At 43.9% G+C, this 27,562-nt stretch overlaps 1 protein-coding gene across 3 annotated transcripts in view; it reads left to right on the top strand.

Annotated features, from left to right (window-relative positions):
• Window positions 1–27,562, top strand: part of LOC115474819 (rho GTPase-activating protein 6-like) — a 337,817-nt gene that overhangs the window by 90,572 nt on the left and 219,683 nt on the right. For all 3 annotated transcript variants that reach the window (XM_030210489.1, XM_030210488.1, XM_030210490.1), the window contains exon 2: window positions 20,756–20,912. In XM_030210489.1, coding sequence (XP_030066349.1) covers window positions 20,777–20,912 — 136 coding nt within the window. In that variant the 5' untranslated portion in view covers window positions 20,756–20,776. The remainder of the gene's footprint in view (window positions 1–20,755; window positions 20,913–27,562) is intronic.

The raw sequence follows: 27,562 nt of genomic DNA, 5'->3' as shown, positions 1-27,562 counted from the left end.
AGGAATGTGATAGAGAGGATGAAAGAGCTCAGGGGAAGGAAGGATGGGAGAATGCAGCCAGGGAAAGAAGAGAATTACAAAACTGAGGGGAAGAGGGATAGAAGATATATACTGGGAAGGAGAAAAGGATAGACAGTTGAGAGGAAAAGATGTGAGAATGGACCAGAGACTATTTTAATTGAAAATTGGAAGCATTAGAAAATCAATATAAATCTAAAAAATTACTTGTTCTAAATTTCTCTGTCTTTATTTATTGAGGTATTGTTTTAAGAAATAGTTGAAGTTTTGCTGTTGCCATGCCCTGAATAGATGTCTTTCTGAATTTTTCAACATTTACATTTTTTTTGTCGATTAAAGAAGAAGAGGAGGGTGTAGACTATGAAGTGATAGAGAATAAACCAGAATTTGACGTAACAAATGAGTCCTCACAGGATACTACCATTGTATGGGCCACACACTTGGTTACCTTTGTTTCCTCTACAGATAAAATAACTTTATTTATGGTATACTTTAAGAAAAAAAGTTGGGTTTTTTTGTGGGCAAAAGTTGCAAATTTTCCTGGATTTAGCTAGAGCTACTCAACTAAGATGTAAGACATTTTTACAGTTAACATCTCAGACACTTGCGGTAGGTCATTTTTATTTGACATTCTCCAGCAGGTGCCTTGTTAAATTTCAGGCTAAGTACATGTTTTTAGATCCAGACCAGTTGGTGAAGCTTTTGCTTCAGAAGGAAACTAAAATAAGGCTTATGTGACCTTTGCTGGGGTTTGGTTAATTTGGGTTGCATTTAGTTGGCAATTTTATATGAAGCATGTTTTTCTTTTAAATTTCATTTTAGGGGCCCTGTTTACTAAGTGTCTCTAGCATTAGTGTGCACTAATTTTTAGCACACACTAAAAACGCACCATACCTATAGAGCGGGTTAGCAAACAGGGTCCTAGGTTTTCATATATATTTGATTCTTTGTTACTCCCTGTATGTCTATCTAATTTTTTTTTTACGTTGCTGTTTAATTTCATATGTACTTGATGCTTTGCCTTGTTTCTTTTTTGGGGAGGGGAGGGCGACATGGAAAAGAAATAAAACAAAATTGGGAACAGACACCAGTAGTTGACTATAATGATAAAAAACATTCTGATTTTTAGTCACACCTTTTTTTGAAAGGTTAGGTTCATACTGACAGGCATAATCAACAACAGGTGCTGATCACGTGTTTTTAAAATAGAATACATTTTGGAGGTACAGATTGATAGAAGGTCAGCATACATCTGTAAATCCTTACGATTGGCTAGGGTGTTCATGAAGCAGCAATACATAGCCACGATATAAAAAATATGTCTCCATATAAGTGGCCACATAAATAGCAGTCCTAATTTCATACAGATAACTTATCCATACAAAGTTAGGAGCACTTATCAGTGATCTGACTTACAAGGATAAGATGGCTGAATATCCAAGCAGAGTAACAAAACAAAAAAAAAAACTAAGGGTAGCAAATGTTAATATAAACTGTACACAAAATATGTTTTCTTAAACTTGAGATTGGATTCGTTCCCAATAGCAAGTTCTAAATAATGCAAACTCTTACCTTCAGAAACATAGAGGACTCCTCATCTTCTGGACCCACAATCCAATACAATCCATGCAGCCAGCGAAAAACATCTCCTCTGATCTTCACCAGTCGACCTCCAAAAATCTACAGATCCCTCGACAAGGACCACTTGTTTTGCGACATAAGATGCTGCTTCAAGAGGTGGTGTGTGTGTGCGCAGTTACACCTCTTGAAGCAGCATCTTGTGACGCGAAACAAGTGGCTTTTTTTGAGGGATCTGTAGGCTGTTGGTGGTTGACTGGTGAAGGTCAGAGGAGTTGCTTTTTGCTGGTTCATTGGATTATATTGGATTGTGGGTACAGAAGATGAGGAATCCTCTCTGTTTTAGAAGCTAAGTGTTTGCGTTTTTTGGAACTTGCTATTGCCAACCTATGTGAAAAATGTTGTTGGAACTGTTTGCATGATTTTTTTTGTGGCTATTTTTGTATTTTACTGGGTATTGGGACTATTCATTGGTGATTTCCTTATGATTATACCTGTTTTTTTTAGGGGGGGGAACAGTGGATTTTTCTCCTTTTTGGAGGTTTTTTCCCCACTGTTCTCTTTTTTTCTGGTTGGTAGAGGAAGGCCTATGATAATAAAATACAGGACTCCAGTGAGTGGATGATTTGTGAGTGTGTTTGATTATTTAAGAAGCCTCCTGTGAACAGTTCCAATCTCGAGTTTAAGCAAACATATTTTGTGTACGGTGAATATCCACACAAACGTATACATGTAACTTATACATATATCTTTATGTAGATAGCCTCCAACTAAATATTGGGCCTACTGTAATTTTGTAACAGGGCACCAAGGGTAGGCACCAACAGAGGTGCCTATGTAGGCATTATTTTATAAAGATAGTTAAGCACCTATTTGTCTTTATAAAATACTGGTGTAATTGGCAGAGTTGTAGGTGCGATCATTTATACTTGCTTGCATACAACAGAGAATAAATCTTCACAGAGAGTGCAGGACAATAAACAAGAAAACTATGAAAACCCCACATTTACAGCATAGTAAACTCAGGGGGTCTTTTACTAAAGGTTAACTCACGTTATCTGCAGCAGGTCCCATTTTATTCCTATGGGTCCTGCTGCAGATAACTCAAGCTAGTCTTTAGTAAAAGACCCCCTTAGACTGTCAACACACACACAACTACTGTAAAGTGCTCAGGCATCTCAAAGCCTGGATTGGCCGCTGTTGTGGACAAGATGCTGGGCTCGATGGACCCTTGGTCTTTTCCCAGTATGGCATTACTTATGTACTTAAACACCCCAATCCAGAGCATCTATCATAGGCAACCCCAAAGCACTATATATGTGGAGAAAAAAGCTCAAAGACATAAAAAAAAACTCCACAACATTTAGGCTTACTATGTTTAGATGTCAAGGGGGTGTGGGAATCCATGCCAGTATGGCAAAATGCAGATGACATTTACAGTTGCCCTGAGCCATATATAAGTGCTTATGTATGGGGCAGCTATAAATGTCAATGTTTGCCCCCTCCCCAGTTACCCCTGATGTCTTCATGATGAAACTTCCCTAAGGCATCTGATCCCCCCCAAGACAACTCCCTGAGGGTTCTGCCCCTCACCAGGCATCTCCCCCCCCCCCAAAGAGGCAGGCTCCTAGCAGAATCCCACTCCCACCAATTCCCTCTCTGGCCTTACTGGAGGTCCCTGGTGTCTAGTGGAGTTAGTGATGCCCGCTTGCCCATACTCTCGATGAGTCTGCTGGGCTCGATGGACCTTTGGTCTTTCCCAATATGGCAATACTTAATATGGCCTTTGAGGTCTCAACGCGCTGAAGTGTAAACTCCTGCCCTTCAATACTACTTTTCAAAAATAAACACTTGTTTGTAAATATTGCAGAGAATCTTGCAAAACTATAACAATAATAATAATGGAGGAAAGAGACCTCAGCTGGCTGTGGCTGTGAATTATAATTGCCAGTATTAAATATAAAACCAGATTAACTCTGCTCAAAGCTCTGTTTCTATCATTGGTCAAAATACCTCCATAGGACACTCAGGGCTCCTTTTACAAAGCTGCGCTAGCGATTCCCATTTTTAGCATGTGCTAAAAATTGTGTGCTAACGCTAGAGACACCCATATATTCCTATGGGTGTCTCTAGCATTCGTGCATGCTAAAAACATTAGCACGCCTATAGCGCAGCTGAGTAAACAGGGCCCTTAAACTAATAAGTTTAAATGTGCATGCTTGCACTCTATATCAGTCTGTGCTTGCACTCTCTGTCAGTCTCTCTGTCTAATACTTTTGAATATCAATGTTTGCACTTTCTTTGTTTTCTTAAAGATATTTTGACAACATCAAAGCAGGAAAAAAGGTAACACAACTGTGGCTGTTGTAGCGATCCCAACAGGTACCCATTTCACCTCCCACAGCTTCTTCAGGGGATCCATATAACATGGCGAATCTTCAAGTGCTGTATAAATACATTTATCAGATACACACTTTAACATTTTGGAATAGCTCCAGCATGTCTAAAAGAAGAGATGTCAATTACAAAACTTATCACTGGTATTCGCTTACTATATGTGCCTTTTTCATGGACATCCAGCCTGCTGTGTAGGAAAAAGAAAAATGGCGTTATTATAAAATAAACGCTGACACGTACGCAACATGATCACTAAGCTGTGATCCCCTCTGCTGGAAAAACACTTAAAAATGCAATTCATTCAGTCAGTCATATTGCTTAAACTGTGGGGTTCTACAGACTTCAAATAGTGTATCCATCATTGTTCTCGCTGCAATAACCTTCTGTCTTCATCAGCAATACAAATACTAGCTGGAACACTAGCAAGAACCCAACAGGACAAGTCATTGAAAAGATGTTGAAAAGCTGTGCTATGGGTTACTAAAGGTGCCCCCAACTTTTGCTGGTTGATGTTACACCTACTGTATGTTCATTCATGTGGACATTCAAACTTCTAATGGTTTTACCCATATAGATCTTATTGCAGGGACATTTCAAAATATATATGATGTGGTTAGACTTGTAATTAGTGCTCTTCTTTGAAAAATAAACTTTACTATCCACCGGATTAACAAACGTATCACTCTCCACAGTAATTTTTCAAGTCTCACAATGTCCACATTTATAATGTCCAACTGACTGATCTGTTTCTGTGATGTTGTGCACATTATTAATGCTGGACTCAAAATTTCCTTGAGGTTACAACCTCCAGAGAAAGCAATCAACAATTGTTGTTCAGCAAACAATGGATGCGTCTTTATGATTTCCAAATTCTTATGTAAAGCATTAGCCACTACTTCTCATCCTTTGAAAATCAAACCACACACCTCTTTTGGATCGCTAGGGGAAGAATTTCTTGGTGTCAATAACCAAATTCAATCATTGTATTTGACTCGTGTATAAGCGGTCTTTAAAACCTTGTGGGAATACCCCTCAATTTCAAATCACCCAACAATTCATTTGCATGCTTCTTGAAATCCTGATCACTCATGCATATCTTTCGATATTGCAGCAACTGGGAGTATGGGAGACTGTTTTTAAATGTCTTTGGATGACAACTACCATATTCCAGGAATGTGTTGCGATCGGTGGACTTTTTATATGCTTAGCTGACAAATGTCAATCATTCCTGTTGAATACTGACATCCAGGAAGTGTATCTCCTCAAATGAACAATTGTACGTAAATTGTATGGCTAAAATACATTTATTTAACCACTCCACAAATGTAGAAGAGCACTAATTGCAAGTCTAACAATGTCATATATATTTTGAAATGTCCCTGCAATAAGATCTATGTGGGTAAAACCATTAGAAGTTTGAACATCTGCATGAATGAACATAGGTGTAACGACAGTCAGCAAAAGTTGGGGGCACCTTTAGAAGCTTTACATTTTTTCAATGACTTGTCCTGTTGGGTTCTTGATAGTGTTCCTGTCAATATTTGATGTGGTAATGCAGATAGAATGTTATTGCAGCAAGGGCAATGATGGATACATCATAAGGGCAATGATGGATACACTGTTTGAAGTCTGTAGAACACAATGGTTTAAGCAATATGACTGAATGAGCTGCATTTTTAAAAGTGTCTTTCCAGCAGAGGGCAGCACAGCTTAGCGATCATGTTGTGCCTGCATCAGCATTTATTTTATAACGCCATTTTTGTTTTTCCTATACAGCAGGCTGGATGTCCGTGTAGGAGGCACATATAGTAAGTGAATGCCAGTAACAAGTTTTTTAGTTGACTTCCCTTCTTTTAGAAATGCTGCAGCACTATTTCAAAATGTTAAAGTGTGTATCTGATAGAAAAATGTATTTACAGAGCACTTGAAGATTCGGCATGCTATATGGATCCCCTGAAGAAGCTGTGGGAGGTGAAACGGATCCCCGTTGGGATCATTTCAACAGCTGCAGTTAAGTGCTTCCTTTTTTCCTGCTTTGATGATGTCAGAATTTCTTTGAGAAAACAGAGAAGACTGGTACAGAGTGCAATCATTAATATTCAAAAGTATTAAAGACAGAGAGACTGACAGAGAGTGCAAGCAGAGACTGATACAGAGTGCAAGCATGGACATTTAAATTTATTAATTTAAATATTTAATAAAATATTCCAAATTTTTTTTCAGCACATAAGCAATCACTATATTAAATAAAGATTGAGGTGCCCTTTTACAGAGCAGCGGTAAACCCAAGCAGCGGGCTTACCACTTGCTCTTCTGGGAATACCGCTGACTCAATGCAGCCACCAGTGGTAGTCCCGCCCAGAGTGCGCACCATTTTCGGGGGAAAAAGAAACCCCCCATAAATGGTTTGCATGTCAGTAACCCGGCAGTAATCAGGCATCGCTGCGTGCTGCCCGGCTACCACCGGGTTAGCACAGGAGCCCTTATTGACACATCAGTGGGTGATGGTAAAGGCTCCCTGTCGCATGGCCATGCGGTAAGAGTTCTCTCACCGCATGACCATGTGTGCCTGAGGTCTTTTTATCCGATATGGTAAAAAGGGCCCTGGCATGTGGGAAAAATGGCCCCTGCTAGCCCAGGGCCCTTTTTCCCACAGCTTGGTAAAAGGACCCCTTGATGCCCTATGGAGGTTTTATGACCAATGATAGAAACAGAAAGTTGTGAATAGAGTTAAGCTGGTTTTATATTTAATACTGGCAATTATACTGCACAGCCCCAGCCAGCTGAGATCTTTTCCCTCTATTATTATTATTATCATTTTGCAAGTTCTCTGTAATATTTACAAACAAGTGTTTATTTTTGAAATGTAGTATTGAAGGGCGTGAGTTTCCGCTTCAGCATGTTGGGTTTTTATACTTTATTGGTGGTTATTTTTTATCTGTTGTTAGTTTCTACATTTTGGGGCCTGAAGCAATAATCCCATGATATTACCTCCATGGGTCAAACTTCCATTTCTGCTAGTGGTCATGATGGCCATATTTGAACTGACAACAGTGAAGAGTGGGAGTGAGTGGACATTGTCCCTGCTCCGCTAGGCAACAGGGTGGTAGAGAGTGTGGAGGAGAGATACCTCATGGAGGGTTGCCTTGGTGAGGAGTTACTTGGACGGGAGCAGGGTTCTATGTTTGTTTTCCTTACATGCAGCTTTCAAAAAGTGCTTCTCCCTCTGTACATAGAGATTCTTATGCATGCAGTCCTGTACCTATTTTACAAGAGGCTCTGGGGTCCTTTTACAAAGGCACGCTGAAAAATGGCTGGCGGTAGTGTAGGTGCGAGTTTTGGGTGCGCGCCGATCCATTTTTTAGCTCGCCCGTAGAAAGGCCTTTTTTTTGCCGAAAATGGATGTGCGGCAAAATGAAAATTGCTGTGCATCCATTTTGGGTCTGAGACCTTACCGCCAGCCATTGACCTAGTGGTAAAGACTCACGCGGTAACCGGGCGGTAATGACCTACACGCGCTAAATGCCACTTGGCGCACGTCTGTTAGGCGCGCCCAAAAATAAAAAACATTTTTCAGACGTGTGCCAAAAATGAAATTACCACAAGAGCCATGTGGTAGTTGGGCAGTAACTCCATTTTGGCGTGCGTTGGGCACGCGTAGATGCTTACGATGCTTGGCAAAAGGCCTCTCTATGACTAGCAAAGTCTCTGTAAAATGCTATGGGAATTCTCTATATCCTCCCTTCATAATCTATGTAAAATCTGCCTTATTGTCTTGCTTGAGGTTGCTAGCATCTTCTAAAAACAAAACAAAACCCCGAAAAACAAAACATGAGGAGTCTTACATAACATAATCTGCCTCTGTTTTGCTTTTTCGTGAGTACTTTATACTGTTGTTATTATCTCTGAATCTCACCTGCCATATTTCAACCTCCTTATTCAATCTTTTGAGGGCCTGTTCCCCCCCCCCCCCCCCCACACTACTTTACAAGAGATGAGCTAAAATGTCTGTCTATATTGGAGGCTGGAAAAATGGCTTATTTGAAAACTCAGAATAATTCGTGGTTTCTGAGAGACTGCTGGAATAACTTAGCAAAAAGAAAACATGTTTTATATGTTCACTTGAATTGTAACACTGTCTTGAACTTCTGGTAAGGCAGCATATCGATTTTCAATTATATTAACAAGAAACTGGGAACGAAATTGCAAAATCTGATAACTTCTTGCCTGAGCCAAAGAAAATTGATCAGAGGATAAAAGAGAGACACGAAAAGCTTGTTAAAAAAAAAAAAGAAAAAGAAAACAAGCACAGAATTCAAATAAAAGAGATACACAGAACAGAAAAAAAAAAGATGTTTGGACATTACTGGAATTGTTTTTTTCTCAAAATAACCCTGAGGAAACCAGCATTAAAAGTGATCCATATTCTACTTACTATGCAGGCCCCTCAAACATAAACAGAACTGAAGACTTGCTCTAGCGTAATGATCCCTTAAGGCATCTACAGACCTCCATGATCCTTATCCAGCAGAACTAGTAAGGCTTTCTATTCCTACTTTACAGTCCTGGATTACATCTATTATTTCTGCTAGTTTTATATCAGGTCGATTTCTCGTAGCCATCCCTGCACACTCTCTCGAGGGAGAGCCAAAGGCCATGGAGGAGTTCGTGTGTGACAGGCCGCCTGGTGTCGAGTGGCGTCGGGTTGTGGCGTGCCCACCCTCGCAACAAAGTTCGAATCAGGAAGCTGGCACGAGGATTGCCCCAGCCGCGGAGCTTGGCAAAGAAGGAGAAGCCTGTGATGCGTGAAGTGACTGTTGTCCTCGAGGCGCCCTGCTCGAAGGAATCTGTGACTTAACGTGCAATGAGGTGGTCAGGAACCGCACCCTCTGTCCATCCTTGTCGTATCAGGTATTGAGAAACATGATGAAAAGCACTCTGGTAGGCTCGTAGTGTAGAATGAGCTAAAGAGCTGGTAATGAGTATGTGCATGGTGTTGAGGTCAGGTGCCACAGATGTTCGGGAAGTGGAGTCGGCTGCCTGGTCGCCATTGGGGCCAGCTGTCGAAAGAGGGAGAATTGAAAACGTGAGAGGGCATCAGCAATACGGTTGTCAACTCCTGGCATGTGCTTTGCGCGGGTAGTCAGGTTAAGTTGCAGGCACCGGAGGACAAAATGCCGGAGGAGTGCAGCAGTGTGAGGGCAGCGCGCCGTCTGCTGGTTGATGATGTCAACGACCGCGGCATTGTCTGACCAAAGGACTACACTTTTATTGGCCAGTGCGAGGCCCCAAACGTGTACAGCAGCAACAATGGGGAACAATTCGAGGAAGGTGATGTTCTTGGTAAGGGCGGAGTGTGTCCAATGTAGTAGCCAAGGGGCTGCAAACCAATCCCCGTTGAAATAGGCTCCACACCCAGAGGATCCTGCAGCGTCAGTATAGAGGCAAAGGTCGATGCTGGACGATGGGGGAGATTGTATCATGGCTCTACCATTGAAGTCCTTCAGGAAACGAAGTCAGATGTGCAGGTCCAGCTGGAGGGGGCGTGAAATGCGCAGGTGGTGGTGCTTACGCGCTATGCCAGCAGTTGAGGCGGCAAGCCTGCGAACAAATATTCTACCCATAGGGATGACCCTGCAGGCAAAGTTGAGGGAGCCAATAAGGGACTGCATCTGGTATAGGGTGAGCTTGGGTGAGTGTAGGGCGTGTACGATCTTTTGTGATAGGCCGAGCAACTTGTCCTCTGGGAGTCTGATGGTAAGGGTTGTGTCAATCTCAATACCTAAGAAGGTGATGGTCGTGCATGGGCCAGAGGTTTTGCTGCTGGCGACGGGTACTCCAAAGTCCAGGGCAACAGTGTGAAAGACATCCATGAGGTCTCTGCAGGTACTAGATTGGTGAGGCCCAACGAAGAAGAAGCCATTGAGGTAATGTATGATGGTTTTCGTAGTGGAGCGCTGAGACACTGCCCAATGCAAGAAGGTACTGAAAGCCTCGAACAGGTTGCAAGAGACTGCGCACCCCATGGGCATGCATTTATCGAAAAAGTAGTGGTTGTCAAGTAGGAATCCAAGTAGGGGGAAACAGTCAGGGTGTATTGGAAGTAGTCGGAAGGCAGACTCAATGTCTACTTTTGCCATAAGCGCATTGCGCCCTGCTGCGCAAACCAGGGACACAGCGGAGTCAAAAGACATATACTGGACCATTGCAGCGCCCTCCGGTATGGAGTCATTCATAGAGTGTCTGGGAGGGTATGATAAGTTGTGTATGAGGCGGAATTATGCCCTGCTCCTTTTTGGGGACAGCTGTAAGGGACGAGACAAACATTCTCGGGAAGGGCGGATGGAGAAAGGGGCCTGCGATTCGTCCAGCTGAATGCTCCACTGAGAGTTTGGCAGAGATGATGTGTGACAGGCGGGTTCTGAAGCATGTTGTCGGGGCTTGGTCACATAGCGGGATGGGGCCCTGAAATGGTATGCGAAACCCATCCTGGAAGCCTTGGAGGATTAGGTTTGCAGCTTGCCGGTCTGGATATTGTGCCAGCCAGGGCCTCATCGCATCTATGCGGATGGGCGTGGGCGCCTTGTGCAAGAGGTCAAGGTTTGGAGGGGACGGCGTGTCGGGTAGCAGCTTTTCTAGGACACTGTGCAAGGGGGTGTGGAGTACCGCACGTTGCGCACAGGTGCTTGTATTTGCAATCCTGTAAGGTGCAGCTGCCTTTGTTGTACTTCCAGCACACCTCTCGGGAGAGCGTGGTAGGCCTCCCTTTTTTATTTCCGGGGAGGGGAGGTGCCCTGAGTTGGGTGGAACGCCTGGTAGAGGTGCTGGGTCTGGTGAGGACATTGCGTAACCACAGACCTCCGTCGTCCATATCCCACGCCATGGTAGGGTTCGCCTCCATTTTGTCCCTGAAGTGCTCATCGTATGCCAGCCAGGCATAGCCTTCGTGCTCCCGATAGATGGTGAGCACTGTTTCCAGATAGCAGAGCATGGGGTCGATCTGGTCAGGCTGTTTCCTATGCACGATGCTCATCATGCGTGCATAGGATGTGACCCAACAGGCCAAGTTGCGTGGCAATATTTTGTTGTGTTCCGGTAGTAGATCACCCTTTTTTACGCGCTTCTTCGTGTGTCGTCTGTGTCATCCTTCGGCCAGCTTGAAGATGTCGAAGTACCGCCTCCGTAGGACCTTTTTGCGCAGGGACCTTGGAGCCCGCTGCCATAAGCGCTCTGGGGGAATAGCATATGGGAGTGCCGAAGCAATGGGAAAAGCATGCCTTCCTCTGGCGGGGGATAGAGAGGAGGAAGAGGAGGAGGAAGACGAAGAGGAGGAGGAAGAATCAGAGGAGGAGGAGGTACTGGACCGCCTGGAGTGCTTGCGCTTCTTACCTTTCTTCCTCCGCTTAGGCGCCTGATGGTTGAGCCGCTGGGAGTCAAGAATGCTGTCTGTCATAGGGCTTGGGAGGCCCTGACGTTGATCTGCATAAGCGGCAGTTTCGTGGCTCACCGGCCTGGAAGGCGCGCTTGCAGGTCTGCGATGTGGTGAGGCAGGAGACCAGAGACGCTCCCGAGTCGCCGCTGTAGCCATAAGCCGGACTTGTGTGGGTGAGGGAGGGGATCTGCGACGGTGATGGGACATGCAGCAAGTCCGATGTCTCCGGGCGGACCTGGAGGCGCCAGAGCTGCTTCTGGAGCTGCGGGATTTTGTACCGTGGCTGTAGTGAAGGCCGTCGTCCCAATCGCGGTGGTGTCTGCACAGTGGCCTGTCTACAGTGGATCTGGAAACCGACCTGTGTCTGCTCCGTTTGGCGCTGTGTACGTGCAGCGCCTGCCTGCCTGAGGATGATGATCTGTGGTTTGAGGAAGGTCGGGATGAAGGTTGCGAACCTGGGCTGGGTTCCTGCACCGGGCCGCCGTTGCGTGGGTTGATGTTGGAGTCGGGTAGGCAGGGATTAGCTGGTAGGTCATGTGGGCGCAGCGTGTCAGCTGCATCGCTAGCAGATAACGCAGCGCCTGGTACAGTATCCGGCTGGCAGGGAAGAGCAGGGGAAGCAGGCATGTCTGATGTCAGCGGTATGGAGGCACGTGGCAGCAGGATGCAGTCAGAGTTGGTAAACCGCTGTGGGCGCTTAATCTGCCTTGAAGATGCACGTTGCGGCTGATCTGCTGCAGCCAGGGTGGAAGTTGTTTTTGTGTCGCGTGGCCGATGAGGCATGCTTGAGATGTATGCCAACACGTGGTAAATGAAGGAAACAAAATGGCCGACCTCTCCGGAAGACGGCCAAAAGTGGCTGGCGTGCAGCAAGGGAGCGAGACCCGCGGGTATAGCAGCACGTGGTGAATGAAGAAAACAAAATGGCCGTCCGAAAGACAGCCAAAACGTGGCTGCCGTGCAGCGCGAGGTAGCGTTACCCTCGAGGATATCGGAACACGTGGTGAGTGAAGAAAACAAAATGGCCGGCCTCTCCAAAAGACGGCCAAAATGTGGCTACCGTGTAGCGTGAGGCAGCGTGACCCGCAAGGCTGATCTGATAGCCGGCTAGCCGCACGTGGTAAAAGAAGAGAGCAAAATTGACTGCCTTCCAGAAAAAACGAGGTGAGCGGCAAAAGAAGGAAATGTTAAATGGAGAAGGGCATACAGGAGCGTGCAAGAAAACGTTAGTACATAACTGCTCACCGTGGTATTGGGCGTCCCGGTACTGCCGCGCTGGTCATTAATGCCAAGGGCGTGGCACCACGGCACAGGAAAGGAAAATGGGAGAAGCGGCAAAATAAAAGGCGGCCGGGAAATCAGCTGATTAGATAGCCGGCTAGTAACGCGATAGGGAAAACAAAAGGAATCAGCTGATCTGAAAGCCGGCTAGAAATGCGATAGGGAAACAAAGAAAAGCAGGTTTTACCGTGTGGGGAACCACGTTGGAAACTCCCGCGCTGCTCTCTGCCCGTGATGATTGCGAGATGGCCGGCTCTGTGGAAAAAGCAAAATTTTAAAAAGGCGCGACACCGCTACACCGCGATCGCGAACAAGGAAAGGGAAATGGCCGGCTTTTGTGAAAAACTGAGAAAATAAAAAAAAGGGAGGGAAATCAGCTGATCTGATAGCCGGCTAATACTGCGATTGAAACTCCCGCGCCGCTCGCTGCCAACAAGAGGCTCCCTAGCCCTCGTTGGCAGCTTTTATGCTTTCCCCTGTAGCCCTGCCCCTTCCGGCTTCCCAACCAACGGCAAGGGGGTCTCCTGCCGCATCATCTCAATCGCTGATGGGGAAGCCGGAAAGGAAGGGTCGCTCTGACGCAGGAGCTGCCGGGCAGCAGCCGCCATGTTATGTGCGGCTGCTCGGCATGCCCCTCGCCGGCCTACCTATGATCCCTTAAGGCATCTACAGACCTCCATGATCCTTACCCAGCAGAACTAGTAAGGCTTTGTATTCCTACTTTACAGTCCTGGATTACATCTATTATTTCTGCTAGTTTTATATCAGGTCAATTTCCATCCCTTCCGGAAGACAGCTATTGTCTGGCCCAGACAGAAACATATCCAGTATCTAACCTGTTATTTTTTGCAAAGATAGCAGAAGCTTTGGTTCTGCTGCATTTAAGAGATCATGTTGATAGTGCTGTCACCTTGCATCCTAAACAGATGGGCTTTCGTCTGTTCTATAGTACTGAATCTGTGTTTATAGCCTTATCAACTAAGGTCTACACTGTGCTATCTCAAAGCCAGGCTGTTCTTTTATTATCTTTAGACTTGTCATCAGCGTTTGACCTTGTAGACTACACTTTACTTCTTCAACGATTAAGCCAAATTGGAGTCAGTGGAGCCGCATGGACCTGGTTCCAATCTTACTTATCTGGCCAGTCTTTTCATGTACTTTGGCAGTGGGCTCTCTCTTATCCTTTTCCAGTGCATTCCGGTGTTCCATAGAGCTCTTTATTGACCCCACTGTTGTTCGTTTTTCTGGCCCCACTGGCAACCCTTATTTCTGACATAGGTTTTGTGCCATTTATTTATGCAGATGATGTGCAAATTCTGATATTTTTTGATTCCATGGTACCATCATCTCTTTCCACCCTGGTCCCTAAACTTGATCAGATTTTGCATGGGATTTAATCACACAGAATTAAATTGAATTTAGGGAAAACAAAGGACATGATTTTCTCACACTTTCCGGTCTCTCACTCCTTGAATCAAGTGCATCTCTGTGACACTGTTATACCAGTTTCAGATTTTTTATAAGATATTAGGTGTTACTATTGATGCAGGTCTTACTTTTTCTGCCCATGTTTCAACAGTTGTGTCTAAAGGATTTTACCATCTTTGCCAGATTCGGGCTTTGCGTCCTTTTTTAGAAATTGGGGCTCTCTGTATTCTCACGTATGCTCTGATTCTCTCCACCCTAGACTACTGTAATGCTTTATTTGTTGGACTGTATTAACGGGAACTTCATTGCCTTCAGGTTTTACAAAATGTAGCAGTCAAGTTAATCACTGGTGGGAGGAAGTACAACCATGTTACCCCTTTGTTCAGGCAGGAACATTGGCTCCCCATTTCTATTCATATCAAGTATAAGATTTTGATACTGATTCATAAGGCTCCTATCCTAGTACAATATTTGTTACTTTACACTCCATCTCGAGTACTCCTCTCTTCAGCTCAACACCTTTTAGTCATCTCTGTTGTCCAGTAGGTTCCATTGATGACCCTTTGGAAGGCAATGTTTTCAGTTACCGACCCTACCCTTTGGAATGCCTTACCTGGGGAACTGCACCTTATGCAATCTCACTCAGATTTTAGAATGGCTCTGAAGACTTATCTGTTTAGACAAATCTATAGGCCAACATTTGGAAGTTGAATGCCATGTTGGAGGGGTTTACTCCTGTGCTATAGCCTGTGAAGTTTATGTTCCTTCCTGCTGTTTTTTTTCTTCCTCTTTTCTTACACTCTTTCCTTCCCATCTGTTTTCCTTTCTGATCTTCCTCCTTTTCTCCTGTATGAATTGTACTTCTTTTCTGTTGTTCTCTCCCAAGATTATGTTATTGTTAACTGGTATGATTATGTTTTCCTTTAGCGGTACATCAAATTAAAGAGAAACTTAAAACTTGATCTATGTAAGTATTTTGGACATGGTAGTTTCCTCCTGCCTCTTTATACGTCCAATTCATTCAGAACCAGGGCTAGGATCTGGCATAATGATCTGTCCTCTTTTTCCCTGTTTTATATTCCTCCACTCCATAACATGCCTAGTCCTTTTGGAATCCTGTAGTTATGATTCCTAAATCTGACCGTGTGCACTTTAAGGGCCTCTTATATCAAGCTGCGCTAGTGGTTCCCATGCGGCAATACTGACGAAGCCCATTACCGCACCAGGGACCGCTAACGCAGCTTGATAAAAGAGGCCCTAACTTTGTTTAGGACATTTAGGTCAGAAAATAGACATTTAGGTTCATGCGTGGAAAACTGTGATAGTATTTTATAAAAAGATAACCGAACACCAAGTCTTGTATTAAATTAGCATAGGGTGCAGGAAAAATGTTTATTTGGTGAGACACAAATCAGAAAAAGCATTATAAAAAAGAAGTAGAAAAAAGAAGTGGCGTCACTCAGTGCTTTAGGTTTAAGTACATCATTTACACATATAAGCAGAGATTTTGGTTATTTACACGTGGAAGTGGCAGGTTTCATGAAACTGCATGTTTAAGGAGAGCCCATGAAGGAACCAAGCTCTGGAAAGAAAACCTTTTGCATTTTGAGGTGGCTTTTAATCTTAAGAAAGGAAGTACATTTCCTTCCTCAAGCTCTCCTCCAAAATTCAGGAGCAAATGAGAAGTTAGCTGTCACTCCATGGCAAAGTACACATAAGACAGCAGGCCCAAAAGGTTGGGCTTCATAAAGGCAAATGCACGTGAAACAGGCTTAAAGCTGGCAGATGGCTTTGTTTATGCTGGATGGACTTTTAGTTCTGATTTCTGTGAAAGAAGCTGGACTACAAGTCCATGCATATGTTGAAATAAAATGTGGCTTGGAAGAGCCTGACTAGCAAAAATGCATCCAACCTTAGATAGGCACAGACAAATAAGCTGTCCACGCCTATTTGTAGGGGAGACAAGTTTATGGTCTCTCCATGGCCAGTTGTATGTACAAAAAAGTCAAAACAAAACTTAAACCAGCTGTATGTGTGACAGTCCATAAATCATAGGCACTCCAATGTCAGATGTACTTGAGACAAACCCCAAAGCATTGGCTGTCCACAATCATCTGTATGAAGGGGTACACTGACAGTGATGTTGGATTCCAGGTAATAAGGGTTATAGGCCTTTACTCATCATTTACAAGGTTGCAATATTGACTTTGAAGGCCCTCTGAGTAGATCTACCTATCTTTCTTCCCTCACAATTCTTTATTCTCCAGCAAGAGTTCTCCGTTCTTTTAACAATCACCATATAATCCTCCCAAGTCCCAAATTTGCATATTTAGAATTGTCACGAAACGCCAAGCCACCCACCTAGGGTTATCCCGCAACCACTTAGAGGGTCTATCCCCAGCACAGCTCAGATCTGCCTGCACCTGCCGCTTGTGCTCTACACTAGCACCCTCCTCCCACCGACTGTGTCACAACCGCCTCTAGGTGAGTCTCCCACTCTCAAATTATCCCCAGTGATTTCTAGGTTACTGGGGCCACACTCTCAGTGGTTCCACAGTTCCTGGAAAGCACTCAGAGCCAACACACAAACCACCAGGATTCTTTATCAGTCCAGACAAGCAGGGTGAACAAACAATTGTATTTATTCTCATAAAAATATTAAACAGTGGACAGAAAAAGTGCAATCAGCAAACAGTAACAAGTAACTGAAAATGGATCAATTAGAAAACTAACTAAACATTTATATACTGTCTAAACAGTACCTGGGAAGATCAGGACATATAGCTGCTCACCAGTTATCAAAAATAACTGGTTTTGCAGGGTTTCAGTAAAGAGCTTTCTCTCTCTCTCTTCTCCCGGGCTAAAACTGAACTCAAAACCAGTAACTGCTAGTTAGCTTCAAACTCCAGGCCAATCAGAGCCCAGAACAACACATTTCAAAAATATACTGCATCTTGCATTAGTGTTAAATTAAAGAAAAGAGCATTAATTTCTCTGTAACAGCTTTACAGCAAAGAACCACCACTTGGTGGCCAAATAGGAGAAATACACTTCAGGACATAATTAAGGCAGGAGAATATTCAGTACATTTTACAGGCTTAAAACACACTGTTTCTTCACAAGAATCAACCAGACATTGCACATTGTTCTTTTTCTCACCTCACATCTGGAGCACGCTTCCTCTTTCCCTCCACAGTAATACCTCCTTTAAAAAATTTAAGACCAAACTTAAAATTTGGTTATTCATGCGGGCATTTGGAGTACCAGATACATAAAGTTTACCAGTTACCCTTCTTTCCTTGTGTTTCCCATTCCTACCTACGATGTTTTTATTTTCCCTTCCCCAGTTCCCCTTTCTCAACTTGTTCATCTTCTGCTCTTTCTGAGTGTTTTTGCTTTCATATCAAACAATGGAGTTATTTTCCTTCTTCGTATGTGTTGTTTTTGTATATACACCGCTCTGTTCTGCAAAGTCAGTTTGGGTGGAATAGAAAGCACTAATAAAACTATAAACTATCGATTACTGGTAATTACTGGTTAGGGGAGAGTGGGCCCTCTACTGCTGTGGGCCCTCAGACACTGCCCCATTGATGGTGTGGTCAGTCCATCAATGGGAAAGATCGTAAAGGATGGGCTCTCTAGAGCTAGCTGTACATGACAGGCACTGGGAAAACAGGCTTTCCAAAGTTAGTCATATCTGAGTCAGGGCCCAAAGCCTAGGCTCTCTATTACCAGCCATGCTAGATAAATACTGATGTCAGAAACTGACCCAGGCAGAAGTGCTTTGCTATATTAGAGACAATGTTCATAGGCCATTTTCTCTGTGGCATGTGGCTATGGCTAAAAATCACATCTGTTAAACATTCTTAAGTTAAACAAGTATATGGCTTGTTTCCCTCCTATATTAAGGGCTGCCATAGTCATATATTCTAATTAGTAAATGTGTTGGCAGTATATGGGCTGTGGAGTGCCAAGTGTTTTGTATCTCTTCCAAAATATTAAACATCTATGAAAAAAATTACAGCACAACTAATGAATAACATAAAATCCATTCAGAAAATAAAAAAGTAAAAGCTCTTATGTTTATTAGGAAAGACAAAATTGCACTTTGTATGGCAGATTACCACATTCCTAAGAATTCCATTAAGATTTTGGGTGTCACTATTGATGATGATGAGTTGAATTTCCAGTCATGCATTTCAGATGTGACTAGGAGATGCTCCTTTATTTTCAGAATGATCCATTTTGTTTGGACCCTTTTGATAACAATTAACTTGCAATTCTAATGCACACATTATTGTTAAGACGTTTAAATTACTGAAATGCCATTTTCAAGGTTTGAGATTAGTTGACATCATCAGACATCTTCAAATGCAGTGGATAAACTTTTCAAAGGTGCAAGGAAATTCAATCATGTTGCTCCACTATTGAAAGTGGAGTACTGCCTTCCAAACCTCTTTCAAAATCTTGATGGTAGTCCATAAAATATACTAGCATGAAATGTTGCTACTATTTGGGTTTCTGCCTGGTACTTGTGACCTGGATTGGCCACTGTTTGAAACAGGATACTGGGCTAAAGGGACCATTGTTCTGACCCAGTATGACTATTCTTATGTTCTTATGTACTACTTCAGCTTACCAGCATTCCTATCTTGGTTGCTGTTTTTTTTCCCTCTCTTCTATCAGGATATGTAGTTTATTGCTTTCTGACTTAATGTTTATACATTAATGACTGTGTAAACCGTCTATATGTTTTCTGCGGTGAGCACTATATCAAGAGCTAAATAAAATTGAAACCTGAAACTTGATTTGGGACCATGGATTAGCTTGTCTGTAATAAACTATATACAGAAACATAGAAAACGTAGGCAGGTAAAGCACCATATAGCCTATCCAGTCTGCCCATCTATGCCACCTATTCTCCCTATCACTCCCTTAGATGTCCTATGTACTTGTTCCAAGCTCGCTTGAATCCATCTCCAGCACTTTCACCAGGAGGCCGTTCTGTGAATTCACCACCCTTTCTGTGAAGAAGTATGTACTCAGGTTGCTTCTGAGTCTATCTCCTTTTACTTTCATCCTATGCCCCCTCATTCCAGAGCTTCTTTGCAATTGAAAGAGACTTGCCTCCTGTGCATTTATGCCACATAGGTATTTAAATGTCTCTTATCATATCTCCCCTCTCCTGCCCTTCTTCCAAAGTATACATATTGAGATATTTAAGTCTGTCCCTAAATGGTTTCTGATGAAGGCCACAAACCATTTTAGTAGCTGCCATCTGGACCATTCTGTTTATATCTTTTGAAGGTGCGGTCTCCAGAATTGTACACAATATTCTAAATGAGGGGCATCAACACCTCCTTTTTCCTACTGGCCATTCCTCTCCCCTTTCTACCTGTTTGGCCACCTTAAGATCATCACATACGATCACACCCAAGTCCCGTTCCTCTTTCATGCACAAAAGTTCTTCACCCCCTAAACTATACTATTCTCTGGGGGATTTGCAGTCCAAATGCATGAGCCTGCATTTTTTAGTACTAAATCTAAGCTGCCAAATTCCAAACCATTCCTCTAGCTTTGCTAAGTCCTTCCTCGTGATATCCACATCACCAGGTGTGTCTATCCTATGGCAGATTTTGGTATCATCCGCAAAGAGGCAAACCTTATCAGACAGCCCTTCAGGAATCTCGCATACAAAAATGTTAAAAAGAACTGGCCATGAACCAAACCTTGCGGGACGTCACTGACAACATCCTTTTCCTCAGAATGAGCTCCATTTACCACTACCTTCTGTCACCTTCCACTCAACCAGTTCCTAACCCAGGTTCTTAATTCGTTTTGTAGGAACATTACTCATGTAAAGTCCTGCCTGGTCCTTCTTTTGCAAGATGATTCACTGTGGAGTGGTGAAGGCTCTCTATCCTTTCCATACTCTGGAATTTTCTGAAGTGGGGGGGGGGGGGGGGGCGAAGCCATAACTATTCTTCATGGTTCATTGATTCCAGTAAAAGTTCACACACTGTATTAGTGTTCCCAATAAAAGTGCTTTACTGTGAAGAGCTGTTTCACACACAAAAAAAATAGCGGCATATAATACAGGAACATCTGTTCTATTTGTTTCTTTTTCTTTTTCCTAATCTGCTGGTGCAATTATAGGCCCATTTGTCTAAGTCCTGGACCTGTCACTTTTGTTAAAATGGATTAGCTGTCATGTTTCTAGAAGATACTGCAGGAATTCGTTGGCTTCTCTACCTGCTTTTGAGGAAGGAGTGTCAGGAGCCATGAAGAGTCCTGAAACGCAGAAGAGGCACAAGGAATTGAACAGTTAAAAATTGGGGAGGGGAGGGAGTGATGGGCAATGGTAAGAGGAGGAATGATAGGAAATGACTAGAGAGAAGATAGGGCAGATAAGTAATGGGGGAAGGAGAAAATAGAAATGAAGAATGGAGAGATGGGGGGGGAGTGTCAGGATTACAGACAAGGGGAAAAGAAGGAGTGGGAAGAGAAGGAATTATTAAAGGTGAGAAGGGATTGGTGAGATGAATTAGAGGAGGATCACAAGGAGGGAATCAGCTGCCTTCTTCATGCTAATAGGAATTTTGCTCTGTTTCTCTGTTACAGGGTAACTATACCTGGGTGCCAATGTTTGGGCAGAGTGTGAGGCTGCAGCCAGTTCCCCTACAGAGTCTTTCTGAGCTGGAACGAGCCCAGCTACAGAGTGTTGCCTGTCACCGACTGCAGACGAAGAACCTAAGCTGGGATATCAGAATCCCTAAAGGTAAGTGAGAATTCATCTAAAGGACTTTACTCTCAGCAAGCAAAACGCTCTCTAACATCAAACAGAAGTCAAAAGGGAACGCTGCATTCTGGTATTTGACTAATAAAGAGCTTTGAAGGAAAAATACTGTGATACCATGCTGGGATCAGCATTGAACTGCTAAGGTTGAACTTTCAGCACTGCAAAACCCAGTGTCTGTTGTCTATAGCCCAACCCTCATTTACTTTTGGTACCACTTGAGTTCTCGTAGGATCAAAACTCAAGAGTGATACCTCAGCTGCTACCTTTTCCTATTTTGGAAAGAAATGCTCTTGTTTTCAACCACTAAAATATTTGTTGCCATATTGGTTCCAGGAAAAATGGGATAATTTGTAGGTTGAGATATCTTTTATTAAACCAACAAAAGAAATTATTCTTAGAAGCTATTGTATTTTAGCTTCACAGTTTTCAGATGTCCTTTTTTAGTGAAAAATGCTATCATTTTCTCCTGTATTCTTGTTAACATATTTATTATTACAGTGGCATTCAATGAGGAATTAAAACATCTTCCATTTTCTTCTTACCAAATCTCCCTCTTAAAAGCCTCAAAAGTTAGTTTGTATGTGGTATGGCTAAATGCTTAACCCTGCTCACAGGAAAAGTGTAAAGGATGGGATATGACTGGAGTGGAGTGGAACGGGATGGGTAGATGTGAAGCGTCTGTTTACTCTTTCCAAAAATACTAGGACTAGGGGGCATATGATGAAGCTACAATGTAGTAAATTTAAAACGAATCGGAGAAAATGTTTCTTCACTCAACGTGTAATTAAACTCTGGAATTTGCTGCCAGAGAATGTGGTAAAGGCGGTTAGCTTAGCGGAGTTTAAAAAAGGTTTGGACGCCTTCCTAAAGAAAAAGTCTATAGACTATTATTAAATGGACTTGGGGAAAATCCACTATTTCTGGGATAAGCAGTATAGAATGTTTTGTACTTTTTTGGGATCTTGCCAGGTATTTGTGACCTGGATTGGCCACTGTTGGAAACAGGATGCTGGGCTTGATGGATCTTTGGTCTTTACCAGTATGGCAATACTTATGTACTTTTACCTTATTTAACATCTAAAATCTCACAAGATAAGGATACAGGGTGCTGTTGGTTGCAAGCTTCATTATGTTTGATTCCTAAGACATTATTGGGCCAATGCTAAAACCTGGGCACTAACAGTTACACAAGCGTTTAAATATTAGCATAGTTGTGCGTATGTATGCACTTATGTGTGTATATGCTAACGTGCTGCCTAAGTGCTATTCTGCAAATACCTGCTCAACTTACATAGGATGTATACACAGGGACAGGGCTCCTACTTATGCACATAACTTGCAGAATACTTAAGTGGGCTCCTACTTATGTACATAACTTGCAGAATACTTAAGTGGGAATATGCAGCCCTTAGACACAAAAACTTAAATGTTAAGCACATTATATCTGGTTATGCTAGTAAGTGTCTACTTTCCTTTATAGAATAGGCTGTTATCATGCACCCTCTGGTCACTTAGTTGTAGGCACTCGGTTACAAAATTACCCCTTAAAGGGTCTGGGAACACAGGAGGGCTGCCGAGAGACCAAGCAGGGCCCAGGGCAAACAATCGAGGGCGGCCCCCTGCAGGCCCCCCCACTGGGCCTCCTGCTCCCACCCCTTGGGTCCCCTATACCTGGCAGTAGCTTACTGTTCACTCGGTACGTCTCCTGCTCCTGTGTATCGAGTTGTCACATTAACTCTGCTTTGCTGGCCATGTGTCCTTCTTCCTACCAAGCCCCCTCCTGCCTATGTGGAAATAGAAAGTATTTCACATAGGAGGCGGAACTTGGCTGGCAGAGCATAATTAACACGATAACCCAGCACACAAGCAGAAGACTAATCTAGCCTTCTGCCTGTGCCTGCCACTGGAAGCTTGAAGAAAGCAGCTTTACTATTGGCAGCGCCGGATCCCCCTTGGAGGCAAGGCCCGGTGGAATATTGGCCCCCCCCGCCCTTCCTTTCAGCGGCCCTGGAACATAGTTTATGGCCATAGATCACACTATGCTTGTGCAGGATCAGGACACTGTCTTCTATAATCGCAGGCCTTACTCTGCTTAGTTCTTGAGATCTCACAGGATCAGAGTATAGGATTCTCCCTGATTTAGCTGATAAAACTCTAGTTGTATGTGAAAATCAATGCACAAAGACATCTTTGCATGCTGGTTTTTGCAAAATCGATAACTACATCTCACCGAAGTGTGACAATGTTACTGTGTTCTGGCTTTCACTTGATTTTGAATTAAAGAATTGTTTTGCATGATATTGCATCACACCAGATTATCATTTCATAGTAACATAGCAACATAGTAAATGATGGCAGATAAAGACCTGTACGGTCCATCCAGTCCGCCCAACAAGATACTTTATATGTATACCCGAGTTTGATTTGTCCTTGCCTTTCTCAGGGCACAGACCGTAGAAGCCTGCCCAGCACTGTTTTTGTACTAAGAGGCAGATGCAGCAACCAAACGTAAAAAAATCTAAATTGTTAAAGTCCCTAACGATTTTAAAATAACGAAAAATGCACCAAAAAAAAAAAGTCACACATGCTGAGATCGGTATTGAAACGTACAATGTATCAAAGAATCACAATACACATCGTTAATCGGCCCCCAAATCATGCGCAGAGCAGCCAAGCGTTATGTTAGCTGCTCTGCGCATGCCACAAACAGTCAAAACACAGTCAAATCACAAGCACATGGCTCCCAAATCAAAACAAAAATAAAAAAAAAGGGTCGGGAGGGGGCAAAGGCACTGGTCAGGAGCGTCCTGTATGGCCGTCCTTGCCCCCCCCACCCGTGGTCGCCGTTCCCCCCGCCCCACTTCCCCCTGCATTCTAAATTAAGCAAGAAGAAAAGCAAACGTACCTTTAGCAGCCCCGGCCCCCCTCCCTTCCTCACTACTCTGTCTCCCCTCAGCTCCACCTCCCGACATCCTCCGCCCTGTGCCCCGTCCCCTCTTGGGGTCGTCACCGCCATTCCCCTCCTCCATCGGGCCCCCCTCCCTCTTACCGGGCCCGTGCAGCGCCTCTCTCCTCTGTCTGAAGGCGCTGCACGGGCAAGAAGAAAGCTGATGCCTGCCTTCGCCCAGCTTCTGTCACGCGTCTCTCTCCTCCTGGGCCCGCCCCTGTCTGACGTCGGTAACCTACGTAGGTTTCAGCAAGGCTTTTGACACGGTTCCCCACAGGAGGCTCTTGAATAAACTAGAAGGGCTGAAGATAGGACCCGAAGTGGTGAACTGGATTAGGAACTGGTTGACGGGCAGACGCCAGAGGGTGGTGGTAAATGGAGTTCGCTCGGAGGAGGGAAAGGTGAGTAGTGGAGTGCCTCAGGGATCGGTGCTGGGGCCCATTCTTTTCAATATATTTGTGAGTGACATTGCCGAAGGGTTACAAGGTAAAGTTTGCATCTTTGCGGATGACACCAAGATTTGCAACAGAGTGGACACCCCGGAGGGAGTGGAAAACATGAAAAAAGATCTGAAGAAGCTGGAAGAATGGTCTAACATTTGGCAATTAAAATTCAATGCGAAGAAATGCAAAGTGATGGACTTAGGGAGTAGAAATCCAAGGGAGGCGTATGTGTTAGGTGGGGAGAGCCTAATAGACACGGACAGGGAGAGGGATCTTGGGGTGATAGTATCTGAGGACCTGAAGGCGATGAAACAGTGCGACAAGGTGGTGGCCGTAGCGAGAAGGTTGCTAGGCTGTATAGAGAGAGGTGTGACCAGCAGAAGAAAGGAGGTTTTAATGCCCCTGTATAAGACGTTGGTGAGGCCCCACCTGGAGTATTGTGTTCAGTTTTGGAGGCCGTACCTTGCGAAGGATGTTAAAAAAATGGAAGCGATACAAAGAAAAGCTACGAGGATGGTATGGGAGTTGCGTTCCAAGACGTATGAAGAGAGACTTGCTGACCTGAACATGTATACTCTGGAGGAAAGGAGGAACAGGGGTGATATGATACAGACGTTCAAATATCTGAAAGGTATTAATCCGCAAACGAATCTTTTCCGGAGATGGGAAGGCGGTAGAACGAGAGGACATGAAATGAGATTGAAGGGGGGCAGACTCAGGAAAGATGTCAGGAAATATTTCTTCACGGAGAGGGTGGTGAACGCTTGGAATGCCCTCCCGCGGGAGGTGGTGGACATGAAAACGGTAACGGAATTCAAACATGCGTGGGATAGGCATAAAGGAATCCTGTGCAGAAGGAATGGATCCACAGAAGCTTAGCTGAAATTGGGTGGCGGGGGGAAGAGGGGTTGGTGGTTGAGAGGCTAGGATAGGGGAGGGCAGACTTATACGGGGTCTGTGCCAGAGCCGGTGATGGGAGGCGGGACTGGTGGTTGGGAGGCGGGAAATACTGCTGGACAGACTTATACGGTCTGTGCCCTGAAAAAGACAGGTACAAATCAAGGTAAGGTATACACATATGAGTTTATCGTGGGCAGACTAGATGGACCGTGCAGGTCTTTTTCTGCCGTCATCTACTATGTTACTATGTATTACCGTTTTCATCTCTACGACCTCCTGCGGGAGGGCATTCCACATATCCACCACCCTCTCTATGAAAAAAAAAATTCCTGACATTAGTCCTGAGTCTGCCTCCCTTCAACCTCAATTTATGTCCTCTAGTTCTACCGCATTCGTGTCTCCGAAAAAGGTTTGTTTGCGGATTAATACCTTTCAAATATTTGAATGTCTGTATCATAACACCCCTGTTCCTCCTTTCTTCCAGGGTATACATGTTCAGGTCAGCAAGTCTCTCTTCATACGTCTTGGAACGCAAATGCCATACCATTCTCGTAGCTTTTCTTTGCACCTCTTCCATTTTTTAAACATCCTTCGCAAAACTGATCACAATACTCCAAGTGGGGCCTCACCAACGACTTGTAGAGGGGCATCAACACCTCCTTTCTTCTGCTGGTTATGCCCCTCTCTATGTAGCCTAGCATTCTTCTGGCCACAGCCGTCACCTTGTCGCATTGTTTCTTCACCTTCTGATCCACAGATACCAACACCCCAAGGTCTCTCTCCTGAGTCGAGGTTACTAATTTCTCCCCTCCTATTCGGTATCTCTCTTTTGGGTTTCTGCACCCCAAGTGTATCACTCTACAATTCTTGGCATTAAATTTTAACTTTACAATATCAATCTTCAAAGCACTCCTTACACAGATATACTATTTACATATCTTGTTTTATTTTATGTTATTTGTGTGTGCTCTATATGAAACAATTACAGTGCAATACTAGACATTTTATCGCAGCACTCCTTACATCCACCCCGCACGCACTCACATTCAATCCATTTACCACCTTCACTATAATTAATTCAATCCCATCATCTTATCATAGAACCCTGCTAGCACCAATCCGATCAACTATACGGGATCCAAAATCTTCACAGCTGTGGTCTCTCCACTACAAACTCCATGCCACAGCGTGCAACCACCACGTTTGTGATGCGGCAATGTCCAAAAAGTCAATGTAAAGTAGATGGCAATGCAACTATATGTGAGAACGTGGACTCTTCCTCTCCCCAATTCAAGGGCTATCAATTGGCGACTTTGCTGTTTCTGGCTGGATGATGGCTACTACGATAAACATAAATTTTCATTCACCAACATATCCTTAACCACCGCTGGTTAGTTGATCGGATTGGTACTAGCAGGGTTCTATGATAAGATGATGGGATTGAATGAATTATAGTGAAGGTGGTAAATGGATTGAATGTGAGCACGTGCGGGACGGATATAAGGAGTGCTGCGATAAAATGTCTAGTATTGCACTGTAATTGTTTCATATAGAGCACACACAAATAACATAAAATAAAACAAGATATGTAAATAGTATATCTGTGTAAGGAGTGCTTTGAAGATTGATATTGTAAAGTTAGTGGTACTCTGGGTTTAAGATATTTCCCCTGTGGCATATTAAATTTTAACTGCCAGACCCTCGACCATTCTTCTAAGGTTCGGAGATCCCTTCTCATTGTTTCTACTTCCTCCAGGGTATCCACTCTATTGGCTATTTTTGTGTCATCCGCAAAAAGGTACACCTTTCCTTCCAACCCTTCAGCAATATCTCCCACAAAGAATTGGCCCCAGCACCGACCCCTGAGGAACTCCACTGCTCACCTTTCTTTCCTCCGAGCAGATTCCATTTACCACCACCCTCTGCCACCTATCGGTCAACCAGTTTTTTATCCAGTTCACCACTTTTGGTCCTAAGTTCAACCCTTTCAGCTTATTCACGAGTCTTCTGTGGGGGACCATATCAAAGACTTTGCTGAAGTCCAAGTAGATTACATCTAGCGCACGGCCTTCATCCAGTTCTTTGGTCACCTAGTCAAAGAAGTCAATAAGATTCATTTGGCAGGATTTTCCTTTGGTAAAGCCATGTTGCCTTGGGTCCTGTGACCCGTCGTCTTCTAGAAAGTTAACTATCCTTTCTTTCAGCAGTGACTCCATTATTTTTCCTACCACTGACGTGAGACTTACCTGTCTGTAGTTTCCTACCTCTTCTCTGTCAACACTTTTGTGAAGAGGAACCGCATCCGCTCATCTCCAATCCCAAGGAACCTCTCCCATCTG

Source organism: Microcaecilia unicolor, chromosome 7, assembly GCF_901765095.1.
Source record: "Microcaecilia unicolor chromosome 7, aMicUni1.1, whole genome shotgun sequence".
NCBI classification, from domain to species: domain Eukaryota; kingdom Metazoa; phylum Chordata; class Amphibia; order Gymnophiona; family Siphonopidae; genus Microcaecilia; species Microcaecilia unicolor.
This window is presented reverse-complemented; position numbering and strand designations above follow the sequence as displayed.